The sequence below is a fragment of the Pogoniulus pusillus genome, chromosome 23, assembly GCF_015220805.1.
Source record: "Pogoniulus pusillus isolate bPogPus1 chromosome 23, bPogPus1.pri, whole genome shotgun sequence".
NCBI classification, from domain to species: Eukaryota; Metazoa; Chordata; class Aves; order Piciformes; family Lybiidae; genus Pogoniulus; species Pogoniulus pusillus.
The window spans coordinates 17,599,456-17,622,454 of NC_087286.1; the positions used below are offsets into that span (position 1 = coordinate 17,599,456).

A 22,999-nucleotide genomic window follows, 5' to 3' on the forward strand; every position below is an offset into this window, starting at 1 on the left:
CTACTTTTTTTCCTTTCCTTTTTTAAACTTTATCGGTCATACAGCTGCACAGTTCTCAAGGACTTTTCCTTTTGGCTCCATGCTGAACTCCTGTTCCTTAGTGAAATATCTAGAGTGAAACTTTCAGCATGCTTCAGCATGACATCAACATCACATGAAAACATTTTTCATGGATACCACTGACTTGCTGTCATATTCACAAAATCAATCCTACCACACTTTTCCATTAAGCAATCTGACACCTTTTAAGACCTTGCAAATACTCATGTTCATGCTAACCTGAATTCAGTAAGAATTAATTTAAAGATCTCAGAAGGCTCTTCTAGTTTTATAGCTATGAAATAATGAATATTGACATTTGGTAATTTCTGTATTGGGTGCTAAAATCCTTTCAAGCACTTTTAGCTCGTGTCCAATAATTGAGAAAGAAAAATCACGACCACTGCTGATATGACCCGGGGCTACACTTTTTCACACCACTGAGAGTTCTCCCTTTAGGAACTCTACATTCTGTTAATAAATGTAGTCCTGAACACAATACAATGACCAAATTGAAATTTAAGTATTTGTACTGCTGTGGAGAGAGTTATGAGCTATGACTCTGAGCTCTCAGCAAGAGAAGCTGTGTAGCTTCTCATCTAAACACTCCTAGTGTCTCAGGCACTGGATGAAATGGTGCAATGTACATTTACTTTAGCCTGTTTGCAGAAGAATGCAGCAAAAAACAGAAGCAGCAGCAAAATTCAGTGACCTTACCAACAGCCTGTCTAACACCCCAAAATGAAACCAGAAGCAGCAACTAGAACAGGAAGCCTCTCATGTTGGAATCTGAACTCCAAGCCCCATGAAGCTGACATGAATGTAGCATGGTACTGAATATCAGCAGCAGATTCAACTCATGACATGCTCTCAAAAATGTGGGATGGCAGTTAGAAGTGCAGCACTGAGCCTCCAGAAGACTTCCTTTGTGTCTATATTCAATGTGTTCTGTATGTTTTCTGGAGTCAGAAAATGTGAATAATAGAAGTCTGGATTCTGCCATGTCTGGGCCATGGGTATAGCACAAACCTCTCTATCTCTTCATCTTCTATGTTGCCCATACCCTTCCAATACACTTTAAAGCTCTGCCGAGGTATCTAGGTTACTGAATCTTGGATAAGCTGCCTGATAGATACTGTTCCCTGTGGAATGTGGAACCATTAACAGGACAAATGATCTGCAATTAATGTGCTCAGAAGGCTCGATTTGGGGAGAGAGTGGAACACAAGGGGGACACAGCAGGGACAGGAGGAGGAAAGGAAGGAAGCAAATGAAGGTAATTTTAATGCCTTTTTTTCTTTTCAGGACACGTTTGCCTGTGCAGGTAGACTCTGTTCAGTATAGCTGGAACTGACCTTTTGTTTGGGTTCTTCATACTTGGTTAAATTGACAAATAGCTCTGTGACCCTTAGACAAAACATGCAGTTCTCTTCTATTCGCAAATACAACTTCTACAGTCCCGGCGTGTGTGCTTGTATATATAATTCCCATTTGTAATTACAAAACAGACCTGCAAAGGCTTACAAACATGACCCCAGTGATGAAGTACACAGTAAAACTCAGATGCTGTCTTTGTGGTTTATTACTTTTATATTTAGCCTTCAACTATCATGTATTATTTTAATCTTGTTTGTAACATTTTACTCTTATCACTTAATTACTTGTAAGTGTATAACAGTATTTTCCTTTTGTGTATTTTATGCCTAAATTATTCTCTGGCAAGACTTTGCCTTAACTGAATGCTCTATTTATCTTCTTTTTTTACCCCCACCCAGTTTTTGGTTCATGTGATTCTACCACCTTTTTTTTTCTCACATCTGTGACAATTCTATCATTAACTCAACTTCCAGTTTCTTAATTCATTGCTCCTGCTATTTCATTCTAAACAGTAGTAAATCAACAAAATAAATCCTATACTCATTTCCTTTCCTCTTCTGTGCTAAACTGCTCCTGCCTACGAATAGCTTTTATAGCAAAGCTGTTTGCTTTTGATATAATCTTAAACAGCCCAGCAAAATTGAGAAGGGGAGAGAGGCTGACCTTATTCTCCAATGGTTAGATCATGTCCTTGAATGAATCAAAGCAAAAATTTGAAGCTTTAAAATCTCAGGTCATGCAGATGTCCTGGTTAGTGGGCAGTCAGCCATTCTGGGATATTTTCTCTTCCTTTCTGGATCTTTTTCTGGCCCTTACTAAAGTATTTTTGATTAACACATGTACATTTCTCAAGAAAAAACAGTCAGACAACATATCATTTTCAAAGAGAAAATAGTTTCTTTGAAAAATTCCTTTTCAGCTCTAGTTACCATGGCTAAGGATGGAAATCTTTCATATGTATAAAGTCATACAGATTACCCAGCTCTTTTTTCACTTTGCTTAGCATGTTTGGCACATTTATCTGGGTATCACTTAAAGACTCATTTCCAGCAATTAAGGACATGCTAAACTTCAGGATGTCATTCACTGTGCTAAAATGTTCAGATCTATAATTTCCAATGTCGTTCTTCCATATAGCCTCACATTCCCTCTCAGCCACCATTTGGTGTCTTTACTAATTTAGAATCCTTTACCAAAAAGATTTAAATATGCCCCCACAGAATAACTTACTGAATACCATCTTCTAAAACTATGAAGTCCTAGAGGTTTTTTTTGAGTGCCACAGCATCCCTGACTTAAACAATTGAGTAAATGCTCTCATTTCCCCAGTAATTGTCACAAATTACTTGTGCCCTTTAGGATTTCTTTTTCCACAGTTCAGAAACTTACTGAAAAGACAACAATAAAACCTTACAAGGTTGGTAAACCTAAGCATGTATGCTTACAAAGTATTAAAAACCTTGGCACTGAGAAATGTCTTGAGAAAATTACTATGAACCAGCAAGGAACCTGCATATGTCATAACATGTTATTTACACTGTGATTCTATTACTCATCTCATCTACACACAGACTCAAGTCTTGCAGTTTTTACACATCATTAACAAAATTCATTATACCTAATGCCACTGACTTCAATCTGTCTGATGCTGGGGCTCTAAGACAGATCTGTGTATCTTTGCTAGGTAAAATGCTTGGAATTTTCTAGTCCTGAGATTTGCTACTTGCGTTCTTTCTAAATATCCAATTCACCTACCAATTGACTCTTTCCTTGACACCTTACTCCTGTCTTACTAACCTTATTTACTCAAGGATTTCTTCCTATCTTTGATAAATTTCCTTTCTCTCATTTTTCATGTTGCTTCACATGCTCTTGAAGGGCTGTCATTGTTTTGCTAATTCTCTGCATGGAATGCCTATAACAATTTCAATCCCCTTTTAAAATCTGTACAGTATTTGATCATAAATTCACAGGACCTATGCAAATCACTTCATTGCAGAGCTCCAGTGACTTCCAGTAATACCACTGCTGTATTTTGATGAACAGCTTGTTCTCTTGCTGTGCCTGCCATTTGCTCCTTTCTTACCTTCAGTTGTTTTGCAGTTCTCTGTTAATTCAGATGACCTTTTTCCTTGTTCCTACTACTAGCTTTAAAGACAGATGGTTTGCATAACCCATGAGAATATACTAATTTATGTTTCAGCACTTTCATTTCTCATCTTGTCCTTTCCATTGAATGCTGTTCCCTCCTTTTCTGTTTCTCCCCTTTCAGTGCTCACATTTCTCTCAGAGTTGTCAAAATTGATTTTCCTGAGGTAAAAGGACCTTTAGGGTTAGTGAAACTGCTCCTTTGCAAAGTGTAAGCAGCCATGTAACAGACCTCAAGGACAGAAATGCTTGTAAAACCATCCAACCCTTGTTCAAACCCTGGACCAGCAAATACTGCCCAACACCATATATATATATACATATATAATTTATATTTTCTGACTCAAACATTGCCCTTGTCTGCATGAGAGTCATAATCTTAACTACAAAGGAAAGGAGGTGACTTTGCACCACTTCTAGAAGCCATGACTCCTTTTGCCCAGCACAGCAGCTTGCACTTTTCCCACAGAGTAAAACTGGGAGAATAGGAGCAGTGTGCAGCTGTCAGTCACTACACCAGGAGCCATGTGTGCCCTTACAAGCTCCCACTCAGATCCCTTGCACCGAGCTTGGGGCAAAGCTCTGGCTTCAGTCCCTAGGCTAGCCTGAACGCCTCATGGGAGGTCCTAAGACAGTCCCAACGTGGTGGCTGGATTCTTCATGTTTACCTGGTGAGGTCATGTTGAAGTTTGGGTGTTACCTGCTCCCCCCCACACACTTTGTAACATCACCCAGACTAGAGTCAGTGGCTCTGGAAATTGAATGAAGCTTTATATTTACAGCTCTAGCACAATATACAACAATATATACCATTATATACAGAAATATACAAGTTAAAAGGTAATACACAAACACAACAGCCCTCCCAGAAACCAGAGTCCCCAGGAGGGGCTCCCACCCTTCCACCTTCCCCCACCCCCCTCTACCTTACCCCAGACATTGCCTTGTGTCCTAGGAAGATTGAGGGGTCAGCCAGGGGGGTTAGGAAGCAGGTGGATTTAGTCACACAGATGGCAGGTTAGGTTAGAGAGAGAGATGCAGCCCAAAGCCCAGAGGGCAACTCCCTTCTCTGCGTTTGTGTTCTTGTTCTTATACATCTCAGCAAGCCTATGAGTGAAGTAGACATCACCATTTGTTCCCCTTTCACAGCCTGTAATCTAATTCTTCTCACCAAAACATTCTAGCTAGCTTCAGACTAGCACATCTTGCCACCTTTGAGGTGAGCAAGGAGGAATGACTGTTGCCTTCTGGGGTTAGTTTGTTCTGTGAGCTTTCATTTTTCAATAATGAAAATTAAGTTTTCTGGTCTTTGGCAAAGCTACTGCATGCAGTGCAACTTAAAATCCTTTAAAATACCTTTAGAATGAGTCTGTCATGACTCTAGCTGGTTAAAGCCAGGGGCAGAGCATGTCAGGGAGTATAGTTAGAGCCGTTTACCTCAAGCATGGAGAAGAGCAGGAGAATCTAAGATTTCAGGGAGGAATAAAGCAGATGTCAGGGTGACAGAGGTGGCTGGGACCAGCCATCAGTCGGAGGTCTGGCAGTTGTGCTGCTTCACCCTGGTGACTGCAACTGCTGTAACAAGGCTAAATATTACCAGTTTGTGAGAAAATGGGAGTGCAAACCAGGAGGACATGAATGGATTCAGGCCTGAGTCTCCTCTCCCAGCAGCCCAGACCAAGAACTCTCACTCACAGGGAGTGAACTGGGGACAGGAGGTGGAGGAGAAACACGTCACTGCTGCAGACGTGTCCCAGGCAAATACAGCTCTGCTGCAGGAGGTGTTTACCTGAGGGCTCATAAAATCCATCCTTGGCAAGGACTTTTATCTGTAGAAAAATGCTAACCACTCTGCTGTTGAGTGGGCTGGAGGCAGAACCCATGCAAAGTGCGTTTTGCAGGACAAAACTTTTGACAGGATCTGAATTGGACTTACGTAAACACAGGTGTGTGGAACAGACACATTTGCTACCGACCTCACCCTGCTGTACTCGGCTATTTTTATAGGGCAGCCCAGGGCATAGCCTCCCTGCTGCGAAGGATCTCCCTTCACCTTGCCCGGCGGCTTGCGGCCCACCTGAGGCGGAGCCTCCGCGGGGGCCAGTGGCAGTTCAGGGGAGCATCCCCTGCCCCCACTTCACCGGAGAGGGTTAGGGCTGCTTCCCCACGGTGCCGGCAGGGCGGGTAGGGCCATTCCCTGCAGCCAGACGGGTCGGGAGCAGGAAAGGGGGGGCACGGAAGACTGGCCACAGGGCGCTAGTGAGGTGCACCCGCACACACACGCTCCCCGCTCCCGGCATCTTCTGGGCGGGCGGATCGGGCCGGGCCGGGGCGGGGCCGGCTCGGGGGCGGGCAGGCGGCGCTGGTCGCTGTCCTGGGTCTTGAATCCACTGCGGTTGCTGATTGCCGGAGCCGGGGAGCGGCTGCGGGAGGCGAAGAGCGGGCTGGCGGTATGGAGTGAGGGCTGGCGGCGGCGAGCAGGGGAACGGGACAGCCGCCTGCGATGGGCCAGGCATGATGGGGGCGCTCGGCTCCGTCCTCCCGCTGCTGCTGCCGCCGCTGCTGCAGATCCTCGCCGCCGCCCCGCGTAGCCAACCACCCTCCGCCGGAGCCGCCGCTGAGGCGCGGATCGGTGAGTGGGGCCAGAGGCGGGAGGCGTGGGGCTGACGGGGTGCAGGGCCGCGCCATCCTCTCGTTGCCTTCGCTGCTGCCCAAGAGCTTCCTCAGAGGCAGCTCGACAGGCCCCCGGCGGCCGCGCCCGCACGGCTACCGGTGCGGGGCCCGTCCTCCCGTCCCTCAGGACCGGCTGCCGGTGCGGGGCCCCTCTTCTGCCTTCCTACGGCGCGGCTGCCCGCTGGGGGTCCCTGTCATCTAGCTCCTCACACCTCCTGGGTCCTGCCTCTCCCCGGTCACTCCTAGTCTGACCCAGGGTCCCAGCTGCCCCAGCTGCGTGTCCCCGTGGGATCTCTGGGGCTACCTCTGAGGAGCTGTTCGCACCAAGTGGCCCCACAGGCTGAAAACTTGCACCGAGACAATCATGAGGCCCCTAAAGTCGAAGGTGCAGCATTGGCGAGTCACCAAAAATGCATCCACCCTCCACATACGCGACCCTCCTCCGACTCATTCGGTGCAGCCCACTGAACTCCTCTCATATTTGGAGCCACGGGAGGTCCCCATGCCACAACCCCCCAGGTGCAGCCCAGCCTGCGCTGCTGCCCGCTGCCGACGCGCGCTGCTGCAGGTGGAAGCCAGCACCTGCTCCTGGTTCAGCCTGGGTTACAGCTGTGTAACAACGCTCAGTGCTGCCCAACGAAGACCACTGAACAGCTTCTTTCTGTTGAGGCATTCTCCACTCAACCCCGTAATTGATTACCATCTGCGCTGAACGTCCCCACCTGCTAAAATGACCCAAACTAATACAAAGGGAGTCTGAAAACAAACTGTTTAAAATCAGTTCTGTTTCCCTATGCCACTCTCCCTGGCACTCTTTGCCTTGCGCTGAGGCACTCCTGACTGTGTGTTCACCAGAATTATCTTCAGTGTTACCTACTAATACAGCCAGTCTTACTTCACTTGCAGTATCATCCCAAAATTAAAATCCAAAAGGTCAGAACTTGGAGAATTTAGTATTTCCCCCCAGTTTAATACTTCCCTGGAGTGGTTATGGAGGTCAGAGTGAAAGGTAAACTACCTCTCCCTAAGAAATATATTTTTTTTCTAAGACAAAAAATAAAATTAAGAAACAGAGAAAGCCTTCCACAAAAGTATCTGCAGTCTTCTTGAGGTACATCCTGTTTATTAAGAAGGAATTAAAATCAGCTGACCGTGCTTTTTAATGAAGCTTCAGTCAAGTGGCAATAAAAATGAGCTAGTAAAGGCTTGCTATAGTGAAGGTAGTGATGCAGGATTTTAAAGGGAAATGGTTTAGACTGGATATGTCCCTTCTTTCTCTTCTCTGGTTGCTATAGATATAGACTGTTTCTCCTAATCTGCTGAGGGACAAGCTTGCATAAAGACGTTGAAGGTAATAGCTGTAATTTTTACCTTTAATAATGCAATATGCTATAGGTTGTGCTTTTCAAAGATTTTGGTTCTCTCTCCCTACACATAAACTGCAGATTGGTCTGGGTCACAAAATATTTGTCAGTGTGTTGTAGCTACAAACCAATGTTTTCTGTTTGTTACTTCCCTGTGCCTCAGCAAGGATAACTTGCCTGATAGCTAAGGCTGTCCTTGCGTGGAAGGCAGCAAGGGAAGAGTAGGCTTCATTTTACACAGTGAATCTGGTGGTGTGAGAGGTATAATTCACAGATACTTCAGTACCAGGAAAATAAGTTGATCTTTTCTACTTCTTGCTGGGGTAGGGAGCTAACTGGTATCTCATGCATCTGTGTGAAAGTTGGGAAAGGATTTAGTGTGCTTCACAAGATGAAAGAAAATGTTTGCGTTCCTAGAAGTGAAATACTTTTGTCTGTCTGTTCCCTTAGTGTTCCTTTATTTCTTTTATTGATCAGCATTTCAGGTCTCATTAATCTTAAGTTCAAACTACTTAGTACAATAGGTGCAGTCAACTTTAGATGGCAATTTTTAGATGCAATTGGGAGATGCAACTGTAATTAAAAAAAAAAAAAAAAGTACCTGAGTTTGGAGATTATTTGTGGGTTTTGGTGGAAGGTCCTCATTTGATTACCTCTTGTGCACAGTCCCAGCTTCTTCAATTGGAAATTGAACACAGATGCGTTATTAAGCCTCCACAATATGTGCTGAAAACTGCCTTAAAAGCCATATAATTACAGAACCATGTTTTTATTCATTTGTTCCTATTAAGTGTTTTAGAAAGCCTTCCTAAAAGCTGAAGTCCATCACTTGTACCATTTCATAGAATGCTTTACTCAAATTTAATTTTCTTCCTTTTTTTTCGCTTGTTGTCAGCTTTTGTCTGTGTTTTCCAACGTAGCAATCCTATCCAAATGGTGACTTTTTTCTTTTGTGACATACCTACACACTTGTTTAAGAAATGGAAAGTTTTGAATTGCAGTGAAATAAGAGAAAATATTTGGATTTGCGCTGCTTCTGCCTTTATAATTCATGAGGCTTTGTAAATTGTTCCTGTGGGAAGGTGTTTTTCTAAGATACTATTACCAACAAAAGCACAAATTCTCCCATTTCCTGATATTTATACGAGCATTTAAAACATGAACAAATGAGGAAAGCTGTAGCCCTTCCACTCTCTCTGTCTCTTGCCCAGGTTTAGCCCAGGAGAGAGATTCTTATCTTTTCCAGCTGAGTACATAGTGGTGTTCATTAGGCTGATAGAACCCTAGGGCTGGGGGTTTAATGTTCTAAATAAATCTGTATTTGTTTATAAGGCACACTTCACTCAAAAACTTCTTTTAAAGTCTTTTACAAAGTGATTGCCTGTGAATCCTGATCATGTTTGTTAAATTCCACTGATTTGGGTGATTCTGCTCCTGTAGCTATGGTTAAATGGATTTTTTTTTCCCTCAATGAAGCATTTTCTTATGAGGAAATAATTATGCTGAGGAAGCAGTTAAACTTTAAAATGCTTTCCAATAAGCACTAATCAGTTCAGGAAAATTGCAGCTCCAACAATTACAGCATTTACATGCACTTGCACAGTTTAAGTAGACTGTTCAGAGAGTTGCAGTGATATTTTCTTTTCACGTGAGGTAGGCTGTGTAAGGTAGAGAACTTGGGAACAAAGAGTGAACATTCTTAAACACATTATTCCATTAGTCCTAACATACCAGTATTTTGCAGCAGAAAGTCACCCTCACGTGTATTAGGAAAGAGAATGTGTGCTCACTGCAGTGCCTTCACATTGCCCTCTAACATGTAAAATGATGCTTATAACCTTCAGTGAATATGAGTCTGATTTTGCAATGCAATTTGATCTTTTGTACTGTGTATGTTGCTGTTTTTCAGCCTGCATTTTCTTCTGAAATGAATACATTAATATGGTGTGGAAATTTCTGGAAACAGTTGTTCTTTGACGCTGTTTTCAAATCATCATATGCAAACTTTTGGCAACTCCGGTGCCTGTGGACTGAGATTTTAACTAACGAAAAGCCAAGTCAGTAACATATCAGCTTATAAAAATGAGATCTTCTGAACCTGTAGCTGTGAGTTCCTGACACATGTAATGAACAAAGATGATGTCTTACGTTTCACTAGAGTTTAAATATAAAGTGAGGTAGAAACTACTCAAGGGCTTTAAAAAATGTTGCATGTTCATTATAGGACTTCCACAAAGTTCAGTGCGCATGATTAACAGCTTGAAATATATTTTAGATGTGGGTTAGGAGTTTCAAGTGGTTAAAATTGATCAGAGGTATGAAACTACAAGATCCAGAACTTCATTTACTATTGGCTTTTCTCCAGTGTTGATTTCTAAATTACAAGACAAAGAAATAAAGAGCAGGGCAGATGAAAAAACACAAGATTTTTGGCTTTTCAGTCATTGTTTCAAATACAATGTGAAGGAAGTAGAGAGAGAGAACTTTTGTGGGGGGGTATTACATAGAGAATAGAAAAAAAAGTGTATCTTGATTTAGCTCTTGTTGGGTAAATGTTACCATAACAGAATTAACATAAGCTGTTGTTTTCAGCCATCATTCTCAACTGTCCATGAGGACTGAGTTTTCGCTTCTTGCACCAGTTCTGGTACAGCTGAACCTCATAGGAGTCATTGTCAGCCTTCTCATTGACTTCAGAAGCATTTGGATCAAAACACAGGTTGAGGTTTGTAGCAGACTGGCTGGGAAAGTGGGGGAGTTCCAGTGTTATCATCTGCTCAGTAGATAAAGTTGCCTGACTTTCCAATTATAATTACTTGGAACTTCTCATAGCCACTCGTATATTTTGATATCACGTTGATATCAACAAAACAATTTAATTAAGACAGTGCTGTGTGCTCAGAACACAAAGCATTCAGTGTAGGAAGCTGTGTGCTTCCCCTGATGAAGAGTATTTTTTTAATATTCTAGAAATGTCCCTTAAGTATTCAGTTATGTTGGAAAGCAATCTGAAGGTAACTTGATATTAAGGCATATATATCTGTTAGCTCCAGTGAATTAAAGGTAAGAATGTACATTTATGTTTCTGACATGGCATGACTCTTCTACACTATCTCTTTACTAACTTGTGTTTGTTGGAAGTTTCAAATTGATAGGATATTTATTTCTCTGTTTGGAAAAGGAAGTAATTGCAGGGTGCTGTCAGGGTTTTTCATAGGATGGGATTTCTAGGGACATTCAGTTTGTTTACTAATTGAGAGAAAATAGACAAGACTTTGGAAATATAAGCTCCTTTCTGTTTCTTTCCTGAGTGTACCCCAGTATTTTTCTGTATTTAGTGAAGTAAAAGAAGGCATTTCTACTTGTATTTATTCTTTTTTTTGCTACCATCAAATCATACCAGTCTCAAAATCTTCATCATGCCACAGCATAACCATATCATGCTATCAGCCTGCCTACTAAGAGGAAATGAGGTTACTCCTAATTATTAGATCCTGGAATGTTTGAGCAGTTCTGTTAAAACAGCAAAGGCAAGTTAATGTTGACAGACTGAATGGGTGGTTGTCTGTGTGCTTTGTTGAAGTGAACAGCAATTCCTATAAACATCACTGTGGAGACACTTCCTTTAAGTAGGAAAAGGGCAGCTGCTGTGCCTGAATGTAGTGGAGCCCTGTGATGAGCAGGGAGCTGATGTCTCCTGCATTGGTCAGATTTCCATTGGCTGGAAAGAGAGCAGAAGATGTAGGTGATTACTGTCACTCATATGATTCCAAATCCATAAGGAGACCTGTGAAAGATGAAAGGCAGTGTATACTCCAGCTTCCTGGGAATGACAGATATTTCAGCCCCATCTCACGCTGTAACCTAAAATTCTGATTAAATGCCTGAGTTGTTCCTATAAAATGCCTTGCTAAAGTCTATGTTGGTGTTTACAGACAGATACAAGAGGGTGGTCAATAAGGATTGGAGGAAAGATCAGTTTGGTTCTGGTGATAAAGACAAAGGAGAGAAAGTATCCAAGAGACAAAGTCTACAGGTAGTCTCCATGAAAGACAGGATGCAGAGCTAAGTGTATCTTTGACTTCAGGATAGCTGTGGTGATTGTTAATAACTCTAGGAAGGCAGTAAGTAATGTTGCTGGTCAGACAGCCTGCAAATGAAGTCTGAGCAAATGAAGATGAAAAGAGCATATCTGCATAGAAGCAATTGGAAGATATGCCAAGGAAAGTATGTTGGGAATGTGGGTGAGAAATAAAGGAAAGAGGCAGTGAGAAATAAAATATATAGTAGAAGTAAAATTCTTGGAATTGGACGTCAGGAATGGAGATTAGTGAGTTTTATATGATCTGTAAGCACAGAAACTTAAGATTGGAAGGAGTTACTTTCTCTCATGGAAGGGACAGTCAAATGCAGGAGCAGAACTGAAATGTTCAGTGGACCAGTTTGGAACGTGAGAAAAGGAGTTGTGACAAGAATTTGAAGGGGTTCACAAAACAGAAATATTAATTCATTCCTGTAGCCCAAACATGTGGCAAAAATGGGAGTCAGGAAATGCATGTAAACTATGAGAAACTGCTCTGGGAATAGAAAAGATTTATTTACCTGAATGTAAGGGGTAGGATAAATCTAACTAAATGTAATTATTTGAACTAATCACTCCTTTCAACCTGTATCTAGTTTATAAATTTCAATTAATTTCACCCAACTGTACATATCTAATGCAGGTCAGATAAATGGCTCCCTGACTGCAGCTATTATTTTCCACTTAGGTTTGTCTTAATATGCTTCCAAGACTAGGAAGAGTATCTGGCTTTAAGTACCTACATGGTAGGTACTGTTCCTTAGCTGCTAAAAAAATTGCTGGGTTAAACTTGGGAAGAGACCTCTCCCCATTGAGATGAGACTAATGAAGCAGCCTAAACAAAGTAAGGTTGGCTGAGGATCACTTGCTGCATGACTTCAAAACCATAGGCATGACTTTGAGATATATGGGTTTTGCAATTAAGCTGTTTAAGAAGGTCTTGTGAGTAGTCAGGCAGGTTTGTCACATAAGGGACTGAAACAGGTGAGGTGGCTGAAGAATACTAGTAGCTCTGGGAAAAAATAATCTGAGAAGTCATCTTCTGATAACTGCAAACAAATGAAGGTGCCCTCTGAATGAGCCAGAGAAGAAATGAGCATAATGGAAGAAGCAAGTGAAGTGAAAGAAGATAAATGCAGGTGGGATAGTCAAATGGTAGGGGGGTCTGGTATGGGAGAGCTGAGTGAAGGGAACCACAAACACACTAATTTTGGACAGTCAGGAGAAAGCACCAAAGGCATTGAAGTTAATAAGATGATTACTGAGTTTGCTTATGTGAGGTTTAGGGGCTTTACTTGTGAGGAGGTTGGAACACTTACTTTCATCTCAACCATTTCATAGCATCCATACACTATAGCATTCCCTATGACAGTTTGCCATTTGGAACACCTGTGGTCACCAAAAACATAGGGCATTTCTTTCAGAAAAGGTTAGAAGGGCTTCATTTCAGAGAATTTATTCCTTCTGAGAAGGAGTTTTTTGAGAAGGAAAGTAGCTTACTAAATTGCTGCATTTTACTCCATTTTCTCCTGTGGTTTCTTTCAGTGAACCAAGTACTAAAGCATCGTTTGTTGGTGCAGTTTCTCTGAACAGAGGGTTAGCACTTAACATTGCCTACCTATTTTGCTTCAAACTAGTATGTTGGTAATACAAGCTATTTTAACATGTAAAAATCAGTAGCTAGAAGGTTTATGGGAAGTACAGCTGGTTGTAGTGGGTGTAAGGTCTTTTCTTTCAGTCATAGCTTAACAGGAGGCAATGGTAAGCTTGAAAGGAAGCTAACAAGTGCAAGGTAATGCACAGAGATATTTGTGCCTCCCAAAATGTAATTTACTGTCCTCATAGGAAACAATGCAACTGAGGCCAAACCTGCACTACTTACTATAATAAAAATGCAAAGTTCAACAAAAGTCAGTGCATATGTATACCTCCTGCCCCATTTTTCCTCCCTCTCCCCCCCAGCAAATCTTCGATGTCTCAGGTTTGAATCTCAACAAACTCTACAAAGTAGCTTATGGAAATCCCTATCTTGGATGCTGAAAATTTGGTAGCTTTTAAATTGATTTCTGGCACACAGGAATCTTATGCTCTGATTGTTCTGCAGGAGATAATTACCTGCCTGTTGTACAGGCGTTAAATATCAGTATTAAGAAGCAGTATTGTTTGTTTTATTTCTTCTCTCCCAGTGCTTCTATAGACTAGAATAATGTTAAATCCCAAACAGCATCATTGAATCACAGAATGGTTTGGGTTGGAAGAGACCTTACAGACCATCTAGTAACAACACCCCTGCTATGGGTAGGGACACCTCATACTAGGCTAGGTTTCTCAAGGCCCCATCCAACCTGGTTTTGAACACTTCCAGGCTTCACACTTCCACAACTTCTTAGGCAACCTGTTTCAATGCCTCACTGCCATCATGGGGAGGAATTTCTTCCTAATGTCCAATCTAAACTGAACTTCTTCCAGTTTGAAGCCCTTACCTCTCATCCTGTCACTCCATGCCTTTCACACAGAATCACTCAGAAGAGGTTGAAAGAGACATCTAGGATCATCAAGTCCAACTTATCACCTAACCCTTCTAATTAACTAAACCATGACACTAAGTGCCTCATCCAGCCTCCTTTTAAACACCTCCAGGGATGGTGACTGCACCACCTCCCTGGGCAGCCAATTCTTCTTCTAATGCTCCTCTTCTAATAACCTCTTCTCTTGTTGATATTCTGCTCTGCACCCACTGGTAATCTTTTCTCTATAACTTCTTTTGTTGGTTATTACAATTCAGTTAAACTCAGAGCAGATGTATCAGACAGCTGCTTTACTTCTCCTGGAAAGTCATGCCTCATATTAAGGCCTGAGGAGGAGTTTCTGTTGATAAATTGTTTGTGGTTTTGCTTTAACCCCCCCCCCCCCCCCCCCCCCCCCCCCCCCCCCCCCCCCGCTTTTACACTATTACCAGGCTGCAGCTTTGCCATACAGAACCTTTGACAGTTACAAAAATGTATGATATTCCTCCCAGTGACTGCTTGATCTTGCCTTTGTAAAGGGTACTGGTTGAAAAGAAAGAACAGATTTACATCACAGACTGTGCTTACAGCCCCTGAGGACTGTGCTGGTATCCATGAAATGCCAACATGAAGATGGGCTTGGGGATAGGATTAGTTTATGCCACTGTTGCCCATGAACTCTTCATGGCATGAAACTTTGACTTCTGTCCTTATAAAATATAGTCTCCTGACTTCTCTTAGAGAAATGATTTCTAAGTTAGACATTAAATTATATTTACTCCTCACTACTGAATTAAAAATGTGGCACCAAAGATCATACTCCCTTGGTTAATGCAGATAAATCACCACCAAAGAATGTCAATGTCTGTTCTGTTTTTTAAAGACTCTATACATTATGGTGCATTTTGCTTGGCAAAATTATTTGTTGTAATTTTAATCTAGATTGTGGAATACTTTATACACTTACTGCTTATGTTTCAGCTTTATTTGATATCTGATATAATAGGCTAACAAACATTCCCAGTGACCTCTAACTCCTCTTCAAGCTTTTAGCACAGCTCAGTATTTTCAGTGTGTAGTCAGTGCAATGCCTTCCTTACACTAGCAAAGTGTTGCACCCAACTTCTTCTGTGACCTGGCCTTACCTCTCATCCCAGCTTCTCAGCTGAACCCTGTTTCTCACTTTCATAGTGTCACACTGTGGATTATCACAGAATCATAAAATGCTTTGCATTGGAAGTGACCTCAAAGATCATTTAGTTCCAACTTCCCTGCTGTGGACAGGGGCACCTTCCACTAGATCAGATTGTTCTTAAAGCTCCATCCAGTCTTCCAGGGATGGGACATACGCAGCTTCTCTGGGCAACGTGTCCTGGTGTCTCACCACAATAAAGAATGTCTTTTTTTTATGTAATCAAAATTTTCCATCTTTCAGTTTGAAACCATTATCCCTGGTCCTGCCACTGCACTCCCTGATAGTCACTCCCCAAGAGTCATAGACTCATATCATAGAATCAACCAGGTTGGAAGAGACCTCCAAGATCATCTAGTCCAACCCATCACCCAGCCCTGTCCAATCAACTAGACCATGACACTAAGTGCACTCCCCATCTTTCCTTTAAGTACTGGAAAGCAGCTGTAAAGTCTTCCTGAAACCTTCTCTTCTCCAAGCTGAATAACTCCAGCTTTCAAGCTCTTCTCATATGAGAGGTTCTCCAGCCCCCTGATCATCTTCATGGCCCCCTTCATGGACCTGCTAAAGCACATCCAGTCTTTTGTATGCTGGGGGCCCCAGGGCTGAACATTACTCTAGATGTGGTTTCACAGGAACAGAATCGGGGGGGGGGGGGGGGGGGGGGGGGGGGGGGGAAATCACCTCCCTTGACTTCCTGGCCACACTTCTATTGATGCAGCCTCAGATGAGATTTGCTTCCCAGGTTACAAGTGCACACTGTTGCATTTTCATCCACCATTGTCCTCAGGTTCTGCTCCACCAGGCTATTCTCAATCCACACATTGCCTAGCCTGTATTTGCACTTGTGGATGTAGGAGCTTCATCCATTTGTTGAAGACTGTAGTCACTAGTGACACTTCTTACTTATGCCCTAAAGGAAGAAAAAAAACAGAGAGGAAAAGGGAAATATGGGAATTATGCATCTATTGTGACTTTCTGGAAATAGGTAGATATTAATGAAGTAAGATACCAAGATAAATATCCTCAAGCATTTAGGTAGGTGAACACATCTTGGAATTAGTGACAGAGTTGGGAAAGATAATCCTCCCCCAGAATTGTTCAGCAGAAAGTATTCCTTTCAGCTTTTTGGTTTTCATTCGATCTATATTTAGGTAATGTCTGGGGTTTTTTTTTACCCTTGAAATCCAGGGTCAGAGTCTGCAGTTTTCCCTTGCCTCAGTTACGAAGCAAAATTTCAGAGTTGTTAAAATACTCTTGTTAGTACTACCTGTCTGGAGATTTATTTTGGTTAACTAGGTCAGCTCATAATTACAATTTACCAACATATATTACATACAGAGAACAGTTTCCAAGGACAAAAGGCAGCTATAAAATGTGCACGTTCAAAATAAATGCAACAATAGCAAAACCTGAACTTTTGAAAGGAGTTGAGTGAGACTACCTGCTGAATTTCCATCTTAAGATAAGCAGAAAAATAAACCAACCATATTCTCTGGGAGCAGTCACATTTTTATGCAGTATAAAATTGATAATAAATCAAGTAGCATTGAAAAAGCAGAACGTTTTAGTGCTACACTTTTGTCTTCATGCTGCCTCAAAGAGACAAAGATCTACAGTTGAGGGCTGGGGTTTTTTTTGCTATCCATTTGCTCTGTTTCTCCGAGTAACACCTGCTCTAAAGAGTTTATAATCTGAAAGTAAATAGCTGAGAAAAGAGGAGGAAATGGACGCAGCACACAGGCTTGAGAATAAACAGCTGTCAAATGGCTGGCATTTTCTAAAGCAGAACACACAGCTTTTGGTGGGATCTGATTCAGCCTGAATGAAGGAGCTGATCACACCCCCTTGTTAAACTTTGCTAATTGAAGAATTACTTGAGAGAAATTTTAGAAGGATACTTTATAATCTTCAGATTATGGAACTATTTTTGTCATTTAGCAGACAGGGAAGAGTTCTGATGTGATTGGCTACCTCATGACTGGATGGCTACACAGGTTGTTAAAAGGTTGTGCTTCTTTCTCTTACCTTATGGTTCAGAGAGCTTCATGCCAGAGACTCTAAATTAAATAGTGGTGCCTGAAAAAGGGACTGAACCCCACCTAAGACTCTACCTTGAGCTGGCAGAATCTCAATTTGAGTGTACATGTTTGTCCACCTAATACTCCTTTAAAAGGATCAGCTTTTTGTCCTTAATTTCCTTTCTTTTTGTCCATCCAGTACCAGAATAATACCAACTTGCTTTTTAGATGAAACTTCATCACTGCATGAGGAGCCACTAGGAGGAAGTTCTTCACGGAGAGAGTGATTTGCCATTGGAATGGGCTGCCCAGGGAGGTGGTGGAGTCACCATCCCTGGAGGTGTTCAGGAAAAGACTGGATGCCATGTTAGTGCCATGGTTTAGTTGACTGGATAGGGCTGGGGGATAGGTTGGACTGGATGATCTTGGAGGTCTCTTCCAACCTGGCTGATTCTATGATAGAAGCATGTAAAATGCAGCCTTTTCTGAATACTTGCCCTTGTCTTACTGAAGTTTTTTTCTTGTGTGTGTAAATGAGAACAGTTGCAGAATCAGTTGCTTCTGGTGTCACTAATACTAACCCAAGGTTCCTGGATTTCAGGTAATTAAAGGTGTCAGAGCTGGTTTTATAGAATATGTTTGACTCTATTTAAGACAGAGAAATTAAATATTTGAACACTCCCTAGCCAATTTTCCATTGTCTCTGTTCAAGTCTGGAAGGTAGTCTTGACTCAGGAGCTCCCCCCATGTTTTCCTGTGATTTGACAAAGATACTTTGCTTAACTTCTCATCTGAGAGAATTCTTGCTGAAGGATGGGCTCTGGTGGTTTGGTGTTGTACCATCTTGCAACCCTGCCATTGTAGAATGAGGAGTGAGTGTTAACTTCTTGGGGATAGTCACCCTCTGGAAAACACAGGGTGTAGTGTTCTGTAGTTTGCCAGCCACACCTAAGTCACTCCTCAGTGTTTGACAGTGCCAATAGGAATGAAAAGAAAGTGTTCTACTGTATGCAGAGTTCTGAAAAACATCTATAATATAACAAAATATGTGCAGGAAGAAGTTGCATACTGTTTTTCTACTGGTAGCCCTGGTTTGGCATCACCAGCCTGTCAGATTAGCCTACAGATTCATTTTGGTCAGCTTTAGTCCATCACTGACTTGAAATGAAGAATCCACCTTTCTGCTGTGGTTTCTGTTAAGGTTCATTTATACTTGGGATTTTTTCCCCCACCTTCTAGTCCCTTCAATTCTTGTTAGCTGTTCAGGGACAACTCACACTAGACTGGGTTACCCAGAGCCACATCCATCCTGGCCTTAAAAACCCCTCCACCACTTCCCAGGGCAACCCATTTCAGTGTCTCTCCACCCTCACAGTGAAGAACTTTTTCCTAACATCCAATCTGAATCTACCAACTTCTAGTTTTGCTCCATTCCCCTTAGTCCTATCACTACCAGTCCTCCTAAAAAGTCCCTCGCCAGCTTTCCTGTAAGCCTCCTTCAGATACTGGGATATCCAATATATTGAGAGAAGGCCACAATAAGGTCTCCTCAGAACCTTCTCTTCTCTGGACTGAACAATGCCAACTCAGTTTGTCTCCATAGCAGAGGAGCTCCAGCTCTCTGATCATCCTCATGGCACTTCTCTGGTCACACTCTAGCGTGTCCAATTCTTTCTTGTAATAGGGGCTCCAGAACTGGATGCAGTACTCAAGGTGGGGTCTCACCAGAGTGGAGTAGAAAGGGAGGATCTCCTCCCTTGATGTTCTGGGCACACTTCTCTTGATGCAGGCCAGGATGGGATTGGTTTTCTGGGTTGCAAGAGCACACTGCCAGCTCTTGTTGAGCTTCTCATCCAGCAGATTAGATTAACTTCATTCTGTAGTTTCTTAATACTAGTTTATTCCACAGTGTTTTATGTTATATTTATTTGTGATCTATTTTTAGTCCCATTTTATTTGTGACTAACATATGTCAGGTATTGTGATGATAGCTGTCCCATGTCACCAGTCACAGGAGAACTGTTTCTGTAATAGTTTATTACCTGTCAGCTCTGATTAAGTCTGTCAGTTTAATTTTGGTTCTGATTACCAATGCAAATACTTAGGCATGTGCATAACTGTAGGTAAATGGCTGTTGTCACTTAGTAAATGGGACTGGTTGCCCCTTATGCTTTCAGTATGAAAAAAATAGGTCACAGCAGTTTTGGTTGTATCTTGAGCTTTAGTAGAGTCAGGACTTTGATTTCTGTCATTTCTTTGGTAATTGAGTGTTTTAATAACATCCAAATTTCACATAATAGCAAAGTCTGTATTGTCATTGCTTTGGTAATTGAGTGTTTTAATAACATCCAAGTTTCACACATTAGCAAAGTCTGTGTTAACAAACTTTATTGTAGTGTCACCTGTGCATGTTTTTAGGGTTACTTAAGGAGTTTATGGCATTCTCATATAAAATAATTAGACCAGGTTTCTAAAATAATACCAGATAGGAACTCCTCAAATTACTCTGAATCTACTATTTGGAGTGTCTGCTCTATTTCATTTACTTTAAAAAAAAATTGATCCAACACATCACTTTAGGGTGACTTAGAAGCTTTGCTTTTCATTCTCCTCTTTTTGAGTAGGTATCTGGTGACATCTGGGAAGGACTGTAAAAAGCTATAGCTGAGAAGATGCAGATTGACTGAACGTTTCCCTGAAACCATATTGGTGCCAAAAATACACAAACTGATACTTGACAACTACATAAAAACTGAAAGAGATTGTTCCTCCTTTTCCAAAGATGATGCCCAGTATGCTTATTGTATTGACAGCTGTCTCTCAGAAGAATAACTTTAAATCTGGTCCTTAAAGATGAGAGAGAATACCAGATATCATGCAGTTATAGAGCAAATAAATATAAATTCCTATGATAATCCTCAGATGCCTCATGAATGATTTTTGTACTCACTCTGCAATTTCTCAGTTCATATTATTTTCTATGTGTAGCAATTCTCTATATGTGAGAAGTTGGAAATAGCTTTTTGTTCTTGGTCTTATCTCAGGAGGAGCAAACTTATATTTGCAAATCTATATCTTTTTGCAAATCCAAGCTTTTTAATGATTTTTTGTTTCTTAAATGAAGATGGTAGATTGATATAGGATACAAAAAAAATAGGAATTTTCCCTTAGAGGCCATTGAGAGTTCTCCCCTCAGAAGAGAGACCACTGGGTGACTACCGGGAAGGAAAGTAGGACAGACCACAGCAAGTGAGAAGTCATTATGGAAATAGCTAAAAACTTTAGTTCACCTTTTCTGTTGCATTTTTACCCATGCTGAATATAAACTTGATTCCTCTCAAGAGCTTCTCTGTGCTGTTTAACTTGACCCAGAACTCTTCTAAGACAGCATTTAAATTTAAAGGGCTTATGAGGAATATGTTACTGTAGCAACAGTAAAGTAGTATTTTTCACAGTTGATAAAAAGCTTTGGTGTTCTCCTTGCTTGAATCTTTCCCAGATTTCACAGTAAGAATTTTTCCAGTGTAATATAGGGTGTTTGTAAAATGTTTTCTATAAAATGAAAAGGGCAATGGGTGCAAAGAGGGAAAAGGTGATTTCAGAGAGTGACTGGCTTTGAGGAATCTCACCTCTGGTAATATTTTTGCCATGCTATTATATAGCTTTAAAATATTAGCAGAGTGATGAGCCCCTTTTTCTGTGCATCTGCTGAGGGACACATCTCTGTCAGTGGACCAGCTCCCCAGGCTGGTGTGAGGCCCGATAGATTGGAGAGTTGTCTGACAGTAGGAGATGGTTGGCAAATGGGGAGGTCATACCAAGGTGATTCTGGTGTATTGCCCCAATCTGACACTCTTTCCCTCAGCAACTGCTACTGATCGCTCTGTCAGAGACAGATTTTAGTCTAATCTGATCTGGCACTTTGTTAGCTCCTAAGGAACTTTTGACTAGAGCAATCTGAGTAAGCACAAAGAACTCTCCCATGAATAACCTGTGTTCCCTATTGTCTGATGGGAACACATCCCACAATCCTGAGATTAGTGTCCTGACTGCTGAGAGAACAACTCTGATGTGGACAAATATTTCAGATGCAGATATGCATGAACTTTCCTTAAAAGAGAGAAAAAGACTGTAGTCCCAGCAATTGCAAATCAAGACTTAAGTGTTTGCTCATTGTGCCCTGAAAAACTTGTATTTTATAAGAAATCAGAGTGTAAACTGCTCATACAGTGCTAAGTGTTTCTTGCCAGTGTAGGTAGGAAATGCACTGGGTTAAATGTTTTTGTTTTTTTCAGGTGTTTTTTAGAACCATGCTCTGGCCACAGGTCTATAGTCTATATGAAAGTGGTTCCCAAAGCTATGGAAAGTACATAACTGACCTTGGTAGCATTACAAATCCCCATGTCTTGCATTACACTTTGAATTTCAGTACAGATGAGAAAGCATGAATGGAAAGATATTACATCATGACAGAAAGCACATTTCAAGTATTATATAGGCTGTTGAGCTGAATCATTACATCCACTTAAGCAGTACTATCACTTCAATCTTCTGCCTGTTGCAGAAAACAAGAATTGAAGGCTATGTGGCAGTTCTGTATGGTAGCATGTGGAAGCTATTGACATCAAGTTACATGGACTTTTGAACAAGCAAGTGTAACTGGGATTTGAGTATGTCTTTAAGCTAATGTCTTTGCTCTTGGCTTTTGTAAGGAATACTGTGATGATTTGGTTTGAAAAGCTCAACATTAGCCTGCAGTGTGAGTGCAGCCCAGGCAGCTGACTGTGTCCTGGGCTGCAGCAAGAGCAGTGTGGCCAGCAGGGCAAGGGAGGGGATTCTCCCCCTTTGCTCTGCTCTCATCAGACCCCACCTGGAATACTGAGTGCAGTTTTAGAGCCCGAAACACAAGAAGGACATGGAACTGTTGGAGCCAGTCCAGAGGGGGCCACCGAGATACTCAGAGCAGCTTTGCTATGAGGACAGGCTATGAGAGTTGGGGCTCTGCAGCCTGGAGAAGAGAAGGCTTGAAGGAGACCTTATAGTGGCCTTCCAGTATCTGAAGGGTGTCTACAGGAAGGCTGGTGAGAGACTACTGACAAGGTCTTGTAATGACAGGATGAGGGGCGATGGGTTTAAACTGTCAGAAGAGAGATTTAAACTGGATGTTAGGAAAGGGTTGTTTGCAGTGAGGGTGGTGAGACACTGGCACAGGTGGCCCAGGGAGGTTGTGGCTGCTCCCTCCCTGGAGGCGTTGAAGGCCAGGTTGGATGAGTCCTTGAGCAACCTGTTCTAGTGGGAGGTGTCCCTGCCTGTGGCAGGGGCTTGCAACTGGATGATCTTTGAGGTCCCTTCCAACCTAAACCATTCTATGAATCATTTTTTCCTCCTGTCTCACTTTGGAATAATTGTCCACTGCATTTCCAGAAGGATGTGTGGCTTCTAGAACACTTGTATCATGTGGAAGTTTTCCATGAGCACTGGCAAGATCCATTACTGTTCAGTTTATCAGAATTTGTGAGCTACTAATATGGGGTACTGGATTTTGCACATAGAAAAATAGATATATATATATAATAACAGAGGAAAATTGATTTTTT

At 41.9% G+C, this 22,999-nt stretch overlaps 1 protein-coding gene across 1 annotated transcript in view; it reads left to right on the forward strand.

Annotated features, from left to right (window-relative positions):
* The first annotated feature begins 5,902 nt into the window (after positions 1 to 5,902).
* The window catches only part of PTPRN2 (protein tyrosine phosphatase receptor type N2), a 705,188-nt gene continuing 688,091 nt past the window's right edge, over positions 5,903 to 22,999 (forward strand). The window contains exon 1 of the mRNA XM_064162805.1: positions 5,903 to 6,196. Within this exon, the coding sequence (XP_064018875.1) occupies positions 6,079 to 6,196 (118 nt within the window). The 5' untranslated portion in view covers positions 5,903 to 6,078. The remainder of the gene's footprint in view (positions 6,197 to 22,999) is intronic.